This window comes from Aethalodelphis obliquidens, unplaced genomic scaffold (assembly GCF_003676395.1).
Source record: "Aethalodelphis obliquidens isolate GAN/ISIS:26980383/991018 unplaced genomic scaffold, ASM367639v1 scaffold72, whole genome shotgun sequence".
NCBI lineage: Eukaryota > Metazoa > Chordata > Mammalia > Artiodactyla > Delphinidae > Aethalodelphis > Aethalodelphis obliquidens.
Window position 1 is genome coordinate 10,205,339 of NW_020838016.1, and position 10,623 is coordinate 10,215,961.

A 10,623-nucleotide genomic window follows, 5' to 3' on the forward strand; every position below is an offset into this window, starting at 1 on the left:
GCGCGGGTGCGTCCTCGGTCCCCGAGAGGCCCGGCGGTGCCGACCCCGGGGGGAGAGCGGAGTGGGAGGCCGCTGGGGGATTTCTGCCCAAACTTTATCACCAACTCTTTTCCGAGAGCAAAACTGTGCGGTTGAGCCCGGTAGCGGCACGGAGAATCCAAGTTTCCCAGAGGTCGGGACGCCCGAGTGCTCCGAACCCCGCGCCCGTACCCTGGCGCTTGGCGCACGGATTGCTACGGCCTACGCCGCGCGGACGGCGGCCCAAGCGGCGCCGCTGTAAATCGGAACCCGCATCTCCAACCCCCAAGGTGGCGGCGGCGGGAGCTGGGCGCTGCAAGGGGGGGCGGGCGCGGGACGCGCGGAGGAGGAGGGCAGCGCGCCGAAGGGGAGGAGCCGCAGCGACAGACGGCGGCGCGCACCAACCCGGCGCCGGCTGGCAGGAGCCGCGCAGAGGCTGGACGGAGCGCGTTGCAGCCGCTCCGCGTAGGGAGAGTCGGGTAGCAGCATCCTCCCCGGCGCCGGCTTTCGCGCGGCGGCGGCGGCGGCGGGGTTTTCTCTGCCCCGGTGCCTCGTTGACCTGAAGAGGCTGGTGCTGCGGGGGAGGCGGGCAAGGGAGCGCTGCGGACCCCGGCTCCTTTGCCTAGAGCTGTGTGTGTGAGTGTAGGGGGTTTCCGGTCCAGTCGGAGGCTGAGGAGCGGCGGGGGCTGCCGGCAATGCCCGCCCGGGCATCCTTCGGGTGATGGAAGAAGCAGCTGCTGCCGCCGCCGCTGCAGAGTCGCGCTGCGCCCCATCTACCACCACCAGAGAGATGGGAAGATTCGGGGAGCGGAGGCCAAGAGCAAGAGAGGCGGAGCCGCTTTGCCGGGAGCTGGGTCCCGTATAAGCCCCCTCCCCCTCCCCTCCCTCGGCCAGCTTCACCCCGCCAGAGCGAGGAAGGAAGCTACAGTCCCGAGAGGGCGGCGGAGACGCCGATGGAGCCGGGCGCACTGGACTCAGCGGAGCGCAGAGCAGGGCTTCGGGCCCGGTGAAAGTTTCCCTTCCCCAGCCGCAGGGCGCCCGCTGCCCGCAAACTCTGCCCAGGGCTTGGGCTGCCAAGTGCCTCGGCCCCCTCGGAGGCGCGCGGACCCCGGGCGGAAAACAGCGCTCGAGAAGGCGGGGAACGAGTGACAGCAGGACTGACCGCCGGGCCGTGCTCCCGGGCCGCTCCGGGGAGCGCCCGTGGCTCCAGGTTAGCGGGGTAGCCAGGCAGACCCGAGGGTGGGCGTTAATTAGGGGGAAGAGGATTGGGGCGCACGAGCTTACTCCGCTTCCCCTCGCAGGTCCTTCTCAGAGCCGCTGCCATGGGAGAGCCAACCCTGGGCGCCGGGGACCAGCCGCCGCTGCTGCCGCGCCCGCCTCGGAGTCGCGGCCCAAGTCCCAGCGCCCGAATCCGGGCCGCTGCGTCCTCCTCCCGGGTTGCAGGGCCGCCTCCGCCGCGCTGCCGGCCCGGGTTGTGCCTGTGATGAGCCGCAGCCCGCCGCGAGCCCTGCCCGCGGGCGCGCCCCCCCGGTTGCTCGCGGCCGCGCCTGCCGCCGGGCCGCGCGCCTTGCTCCCGCCGTGGCCCCGGCGCCCGGGTCGCCGCTGGCCCCCGTCCCCGCTCGGAATGAAGGTGTTCCGCAGGAAGGCGCTGGTGCTGTGCGCGGGCTACGCGCTGCTGCTGGTGCTCACCATGCTCAACCTCCTGGACTACAAGTGGCACAAGGAGCCGTTGCAGCAGTGCAGCCCCGACGGGCCGCTCGGTGCCGCGGCGGGGGCGGCTGGGGGCGGCTGGGGGCATCCGGGGCCTCCTCCGGCCGTGCAGCCCCGCGCACACACCCGCTTGGACCCCCGTACCCCATACCGCTCTCCCGTCGCCCCCGTCCGGGCGGCTCCGGCAGCTGGGGCGGGGGCGGCGGGGGCCGCAGCCCCTCCGGGTAATGGCACTCGGGGCACCGGGGATGGCGGGGACAAGAGGCAGTTGGTGTACGTGTTCACCACGTGGCGCTCGGGCTCGTCCTTTTTCGGCGAGCTTTTCAACCAGAACCCCGAAGTGTTCTTCCTCTACGAGCCAGTGTGGCACGTGTGGCAAAAACTGTACCCAGGGGACGCCGTTTCCCTGCAAGGGGCGGCACGGGACATGCTGAGCGCTCTCTACCGCTGCGACCTCTCTGTCTTCCAGCTGTACAGTCCCGCTGGCAGCGGGGGGCGCAACCTCACCACGCTGGGCATTTTCGGCGCGGCCACCAACAAGGTGGTGTGCTCGTCGCCACTTTGCCCCGCCTACCGCAAGGAGGTCGTGGGGCTGGTAGACGATCGCGTGTGCAAGAAGTGCCCCCCGCAGCGCCTGGCGCGCTTCGAGGAGGAGTGCCGCAAGTACCGCACTCTGGTCATCAAGGGCGTGCGCGTCTTCGATGTGGCCGTGTTGGCGCCACTTCTGCGCGACCCGGCCCTGGACCTCAAGGTCATTCACCTGGTGCGGGATCCCCGCGCCGTGGCCAGTTCACGCATCCGCTCGCGCCATGGTCTCATCCGTGAAAGCCTGCAGGTGGTGCGCAGCCGGGACCCCCGAGCGCACCGCATGCCCTTCCTGGAGGCCGCTGGCCATAAGCTGGGCGCCAAGAAGGAGAGCATGGGTGGGCCTGCAGACTACCACGCCCTTGGCGCCATGGAGGTCATCTGCCACAGCATGGCCAAGACGCTGCAGACGGCCCTGCAGCCCCCTGACTGGCTGCAAGGCCACTACCTGGTGGTGCGGTACGAGGACCTGGTGGGAGACCCCATCAAGACCCTACGGAGGGTGTATGACTTTGTGGGGCTATTGGTGAGCCCTGAAATGGAGCAGTTTGCCCTCAACATGACCAGTGGCTCAGGCTCCTCCTCCAAGCCTTTCGTGGTGTCAGCACGCAACGCCACGCAGGCCGCCAATGCCTGGCGGACCGCCCTCACCTTCCAGCAGATCAAACAGGTGGAGGAGTTTTGCTACCAGCCCATGGCCGTGCTGGGCTACGAGCGGGTCAGTAGCCCTGAAGAGGTCAGAGACCTCAGCAAGACCCTGCTCCGGAAACCCCGGCTCTGAGACGGGTTCCCGGGAGACCAGACTCCCTGTGGGGACACCCACAGAAGGATTGTGGTGTGTTTCAACAAAAACAGCCCAGATCCAAACTGAGGAAGCCCACACATTCTGTTATAGATACATAATATAAATAACCACACAGGCACTTACTGTCAGTGTTTTGAGTCATTGAATTTCAAGGAACAGCCACAATACACACACATCTCAGAAAAGGCAAGGCTTGAAAGTGCTGACCCGCCGCCCTTCCTCTTCTCTCCCCTGCCTTTTCTCCCTTTTCCTACCCTCTCCCCTACCTGCCTTCCATTTTGAAGTGGGATGTTGATTAAATCAAGATCCAGTAACCCAAATCTTGTTTCCAAAATTTTCGTGGTATCTGTGAACACGTAGAAGAGTCATTTGGATGTCGGGGGTAGGGTGGGAGGTGTGGGAGGGTGGAGAAAGGGGAAGTGGTCCAGGAGCAAACGCCCCACTGGGCCCGCTGAACCAAGGAGGCATTCTTCTAAGTAGACTTTTGTGTAAAAAGCAAAGGTTATATGTGAGTATTAATAAAGAAAATAATAAATAATATTCTTTTTTATATTTGCCTCCATTACTTTGGATTTGCCTGTGTTCCTTGTCCTGTGCAGCTTCAGACAGAATCTGCTTCTCCTCCCCCCACCCCCTTTTCCTGTCTGTTTCCTAGAAAACAACTAAGATGGGTGGGAGCAGCTTCAGACTCCTTGATAAGAGCTTTGGAGTTGTGTTCTCCCATGTAAATCACAGCCTGTCAGGTGCCCAGGAATGGGGACAAATCTTCAGATTCTAAAGGCAAAAAGCAAGCAGGGCAGTGGAGGAAAAAGCACAGCGCTACTTTCCTGTTCCACTTGGAGCACAGAAAGGAAGAAGCAACCCCTTGAGGATCTGAAGGCATTCGTTTTTGATTACTCTTGAGTTAACACTGGGAAACCTTGAAGCAGAGACCAGTGTTTTGGTCCTGAGGTTAGTTCAGAAAAAGGATTTTTTAAAAAAGAGAAGTATGTAGTTCAAAAAACTTCTGATGATAAGAACACAAACCTCAAAAATTAGTGTGAACGTTTTGTTGGCAACGGTAGCAAGTTCTTTGGTTAGAAAAGTGACAGAAATGTTTGAGTTTGGAGCGTTTTTCTGCCTCTGACACAGTCCACGGAGGCGTATGAAAAGGGAAGTTTGATCTGGGAACCGTAAGGGCACCCACAGGTTATCCTCCTTATTCCTGGCTGCCCACCCAAATTAGTGCAAAAGAGAATGTGAATTTATAATGGTTTACTTAGGTTGCTTGTGGGGGTACATTGCTTTTCTTTTTATGTTTTCTGAAAGTAGAAAATTGCAAAGAAGCTACGTGTTGCTGACAGTATAAGTCTTCAACCAAGAGCTTCTTTTAGATATGAAAATAAATTATGGGAAAGAGGAAATGAAAATGAATTAAGAGTTTGTATGTTGGATTGTGAGATTTGGTATTTTCCAGGGAAAAAAGCATTGCAATTTTCCTGTAGTGGTAATGGTGTTGCTGCTGTCCTGAGCCCATTTGTACTGAAGCGTTCTGCAGAATGTTGTATTATGATAAGAAGTTATGAAGCTAAATAGGAAAAAGAGAGTGTAGTTGTATATTACATTAAATACGATACAAGTTCAAGTTCCTCATAATTTTATTTTACTGTAATTTATTGTGAGATTTGTGTAAGCCAATCTGTATAGGTTAAATGCTGAGGATTTCATTTTAAGGCAAATATAATGAAAAGGAATATGTACATGGGAAATACTTTAAGTATAATTTTTATTACAATGTGAAATCTAACTACACTGTTAAGAATTCCGAGAGTTTAAAAGCACAGAGGTTAAAAAAAGGGATGTATTTAGCAGTGGATTTTATAACACATTCTAGAATGGTTATTTCTTAATTTACTAAAATTGTTTATAGTAATTGTGTTTATTAATCCAGATTACAGCTATAACACGTTGATCATGGTTTCTATGATATTTTCATGGTAGCGCCTATGCTGAATTATCTTCAGCAGTAGAATATTTGTAACAACTTTAATTTAAGAATACTTTCAAAGTAAATGAACAAAATAAATATTAATGTTGGATGACTAGAGATGAAACAGGTTTAGCGGGAAATTAAGGCAGCATCATTAAAAGGCAACCACTCTGAATTAAAGAACCATTTAAAAACAAATTTCATGTGACATTAGAATCAACTCGTTTCACTTAATCACAGTAAAATTCATGCTTAGTGTTTGAGTGAAGGATCTTTAGGCAGTTGAATTCATTCTTCTCTCTGGATAGCTAAGGACTTTGATTGCATTAAAGTGGAATCACGATGTTTTTGGATCTTGTATTTTAAAAATGTGAGATGCCACGTAGAGGCTTTGTAGCCTGCAGCACGTTCACGGTCTCTGCTCCAATGAAATTTTAAGCTAAACACCAACAGTTCTCCCCTTGCTGTGTTTGAACGAGGCTTCCTCCCCTAATATCCTTGTTTTGTAGCAGCTGCCTTATCTCCACTCTGCCACTCCTGGGCTCGGGAATTTGACAGGGTGAATTGTTGCTCCTGAAGATTTGTACCTCGCTGCATTCTAGGAAAGCGAGACAGGTGTAGTTCCCACAAACAGCCGAGATCGTCATATCAGTGACATTCTCCTTCTACAAGTCTGAGAAGGAGAGAAGCAATTTTGGGTGTTAATCAGCTTCTGTCAGCCCCTGGAGCAAGCAGACTTGTGCCACAACAATTTATGACAGAGCCTGTGACCATTTCTGAAGCAGCAAATGTGAAGGAGTTCCTTTCACCGTTCCCAACTTGGCAATATGTCCATCAGCAGGAGGACATATTCTTTAGAGCAGGTTATCAGAGTGATTTTTATTTTCAAATTCTGCTTGACTGATAGCACGCCTGATTTACCCCATTGACTTTGGAATCCCTTTGTTAATTAGAGAGCTCTATTTGTAAAACAAAGTCGACTCAGTGCATTTAGCCAACAAATATGAATTTGGAACAAGGGCAGCAGCTCAGGCTGGGTGCTTGAGTTTCAGGGAGCTCAGGGGCACTCAAAGGCCTCATTCAGACTGACCCGTGGGTACCCTGTGGGTGGGCATGGGGGCAAATCCTGCACCCTTCAGTGTCTACTACACAGTGGGTACTTGATAACTATTTATTAAGTGAGTGAAATATGTAACTATCCAATTTTGAAAGTGCTCAGAAGGGAAAGAGTGGCAAAACGAGTTACCTGTTTGGAGAAAGTGCCAGGCTGTTCTTCAAAGTTTGCTGAAGAGAATGGGCCTTCGGCTCTATTTAGATGTGGGGCATAGGCACTAGGAACACCTTCAAGATTTCCAGGAGGATCTGTGTTTAGTTCAATATTTCCCGCTGATGAATTAGAATTTCTGAACATGGAGAGGTAAAAGTCTCCAAATGAGGAATTCTATTTCTATTATTTGTTTTTCCAACGGCATGAACAAGATAAAAGGCAGGGATCAGAACATGCCGGCAGAATAAATGCTGCCCTGGTACCTAAGGGATGTTGTTCATGATTGCAGAAGCCTGTGATATTTATTTATGGTTTCGAGTGCTGTGAATTTCACCCAGGCAGAGAATAGTTACTTGCAGGAAGTGAGTCCTGTTGTGGACAGTGGACGAGACAATGGCTGCCTGTCCCCATGCATCCCCTGCCTGGCCGTGGCCAGTTCTGTCCAGGATTGCTGTTGCACGCTGGAGAGCTGTGGCTGAATTACGCTGTCTGTTTGAAATTACTGTGAATCTGAGTGAGGTCGTTAAATGAATATTCCCTCGGTCTGGACAATGAAATAAACATGTTGGAAGCCTAGTCTGTAGAGATGACTTCAGAAAGACTAAGAGGGAAGTAAAAAGGCGTGTCTTATCTGTAGTCGTGAATAAAGATGAGGTGTCACTTTACCACCCTCCCCTGACCTCCTTCCCTTCCCTCTCTACACACAGCACACATGCCCGCCTGCACATACAAGTGTGTTTGTGCACTGTCTTGAGGTCTGGAAGAGAGAATGTTTTTATACCAGCTAATGGGTGTGTGGGGAGGGACACTTTTTGATCGCAGGCCTCTGAGAGCTCGTGGGTGATGATTCTGTCAGAACCAGTGACAGTTCTGTGTCAGGATCCAGTGTGGACAGGTAGAAAATGACCGTTGCAATCTGCAGAACGGCTTGAGGTAGGTGATGGGATGTCCCAAGGTAAATGCACAGCTTATAGACCCCTTTTGTCACTCACCTTGAGAAGGACCCTTTCAAATCCGTCACGGCTAAGAACACAGTTGGTTTCCATACCTTCCCTTCTTTCTGGCAATCCAGCTGCTACTTTTGCAGTTCAAGTACAAGCCACTGAGCTGCTTGGGTATGGGCTCTGGTACAAGTGTTTAATAATTGAAATTACAGGGCTTGACTTTTATTACATCTGATACAATTCTGCACACCCTTCATCAAATTATGCTAAGGAAATGGTTCAATTCTGAATAACACATTAAGTTTGTAGAATGGGAAACTTTATGAACCAGTGTTGGGGGTGGTATTGTTTATAAACTTGAAGGAGCCTTGAAGAAATAGGGCCTGTCTGTATACCTGGCAGGATGAGAGAGGATGGCCAAGGCCGAAGCTTAACTTTTGACCAAGCCAGTTATTTGTAATCAGACATCAAATGTGTTCTGGGGCTGTTTGAACTTTCAGGTTGGTGACAGTCACCCTGCCAAGTAAATGACTGTGAAAATGATCACTGGAACCAAAAGCTATACTCAGAACCATTCAGTAATGGCTCCCATCCTGAGTGTGTAGACAGGGCTTGATAGAAATTCACCTTGAGGCAGTGAATCCTCGAGACAGGACCAGCTACATAATTTGTGGGGCTCCGTGCAAAATGAAAAGGCAGGGCCTGCTGTTAAAAAATTCTTAAGCGTTTCAATTCTGCAGCAGCAGAGGATTAAATCAAGCATGGGCCCTTCAGAGTGTAGGGCCCACAAACTGTACGGGTATTTACCATGAAGCCAGTCCTGCATCCAGATACAGAAACGAAATGCTTAATTATAGGAGAGAATAAATAACAGTGGCCTACAATTTCTTGGAAAGTGGCTGCAGGGTATCGTGTGTAACTATAATTAAAGCACAGACATCCTAGCGAGACAAGTGCACGCTGCATGATGGAGTTCTAAGGAGGTGAGTGTGCACATGACAAATAATCCTTGATGACTGTAGCAAGTGATTGACAAGGCCCTCTGAGTCATCAGTTGGGCTTGAGACAACTTGGGACCAATCCTGTTCAGGGTGGATATTGCTTTGTTAACTTCTGGTCCTGAGTTTTCTTCCCTTGTAGCTAACTTGTTTATTCTTTTTGTTTGTTTGATTTTGTTTTCTTCCTGTCTTCCAGAATTCTTTTTATGAAATATTAAAATTTCAAACTACCACAAGAACTAGTCTCTTTATGTTAATTTTGTCTAGTATTCATCAAGCCCATTTGATCTGAGTATTTACTTCTTAAGCTCAAGAAGTTATTTTCTATAACTTTATATAAATATAAATGTATAAATATTTATACATTTATATATATATAAATGTATAAATATTTATACATTTATATATATATAAATGTATAAATATTTAACTTTATATAAATATAAATGTATAAATATTATTTATATATATAAATATAAATAAATAAATAAATATATATATAGCCTGTGCCGTCAGGGGAATCCTTCGGGCAAGAACACGTCAGATAGTCTTCCATGAGGATGCAGAGCTTACCTCCTTGCTCTCAGCGTGGGGATACTAGCAACTTCTGCTGACAACAATATTTCCTTCCTTCTGAAACGACTGTGGGACTCTCTGCATTTGCTTCGTGTATAATAGAGAGGGAGAGTCTATGCATAGAAAAGCAGCAGGTCAAGTTACAGTGAACGCAAGGAGTAAAGGTGCAGGGTATGCTAAGCCATCAGCTAAGCCTCCTTATTGTGCCCAGTCTGTTTGGCTAAGTTTATTTCATTATAAGTGTGGGATGTCCCGCTCTTCTCTGGGGAAATTTCTCTGCCCTCTCTTACCCTCTCCTGCCTGCCATTTCTTCTCTACTTTGTAAATTCCTACTCATTATCTAAGAGCCTAGATATGTTTGAAGCTTTTATTTATCAGCCCTGCTCCAAGATGCAGACGTGTCTTTCTGTCTCCTATTCCCTCTGACTGCCTCGTGCATAGATCCATCGGTATGTATCCCTGCAGATTGGGATTCTTTGTTTATAATCCACTTCCTCTTCTAGTCATGGTCCTTTGAGAGGAAAGAAACTGGATCCTATCTGTGTGTGTGTCTCCCCAACACTGAAGCAGCATCTTGCTCGTAGGTCTTTAAAAAGTGAGCGCTGGGGACTCCTCTGGTGGCGCAGTGGCTAAGACTCCGATGCTCCCAAAACAGGGGGCCTGGGTTCGATCCTTGGTCAGGGGACTAGATCCCACATGCATGCTGCAACTAAGAGTTTGCATGCCACAACTAAGGAGCCCGCCTGCTGCAACTAAGACCCGGCACAGCCAAAAAAAAAAAAAAAAAAAAGTGGAGTGCTAAATAAAAGAGATCACCCAAGAAGCCACCGCAGCAGAAGGGATTGAGGGGAGCAGACACTGTCAGAGGCTTTTGAGTTGGGATGTGACATTCCACCATGGTCTGAGATTCATATGTGTGCCAGACAGAAGGCGGAAAAAGCCAGACAAATCAATACAGATGAAAAGGAATTCCAAAAACTCCTGTGGAAGGCCTCAAACGTGGTCTTTCCATATTAATGTTTGAAACAGAGGAACAATAAATTGGCGCCTCCCAAAGAAAGGTAACAACTGAATTACAGTCAATAGAAATGATACAATTCTTTTGGTCCTACCCATGCACGTAATATATATGTATTCTTTTTACATATTAAAAAATTTTTAATACAATTTTTAAAGGTTACTTTCCATTTACAGTTATTACAGAATACTGGCTCTATTCCCCGTGTTGGACAATACATCCTTGAGCCTACCTTACACCTGATAGTTTGCCCCTCCCCCTCCTCCACCTCTACCTGCCCCTCCCCACTTGCCTTGCCCCACTGGTAACCACTACTTTGTTCTCTGTATCTGTGAGTCTGCTTCTTTTTTGTTATATTCACTAGTTTGTTGTATTTCTTAGATTCCACATATAAGTGAGCTCATACAGTATTTGTCTTTCTCTGTCTGACTTACTTCACTTAACCTAATGCCCTCCAAAGTCCATCCATGTTGCTGCAAATGGCAAAACTGCATTCTTTTTTATGGCTGAGTAGTATTCCATTGTGTCTATCTACCTACTTATCTATCTATAGATATACATACAATGGAATATATATATATACACAAGAGAATCTATCTCTAATATAGATAGATATATACATCACAGTTTCTTTATCCATTCATCTGTTGATCGACACTTAGGTTCCATATCTCAGCTCTTGTAAATAGTGCTGCTATGAACATTGGGGGGTGCCTGTAGAAATGATACAATT

At 49.5% G+C, this 10,623-nt stretch overlaps 1 protein-coding gene across 1 annotated transcript; it reads left to right on the top strand.

The window, feature by feature from the left end:
* The first annotated feature begins 516 nt into the window (after positions 1–516).
* On the top strand, positions 517–8,527 carry CHST2 (carbohydrate sulfotransferase 2). The gene is made up of 2 exons (XM_027091634.1): positions 517–1,228; positions 1,320–8,527. Exon 2 carries the CDS (start codon positions 1,502–1,504, stop codon positions 3,092–3,094), a length of 1,593 nt encoding a protein of 530 aa, XP_026947435.1. The 5' UTR covers positions 517–1,228; positions 1,320–1,501; the 3' UTR covers positions 3,095–8,527.
* Positions 8,528–10,623: the final 2,096 nt, after the last annotated feature.

Excerpts from the sequence above, each read along its gene's own strand:
- CHST2 (XM_027091634.1), top strand. The coding sequence starts at position 1,502 with ATGAGCCGCAGCCCGCCGCGAGCCCTGCCCGCGGGCGCGCCCCCCCGG.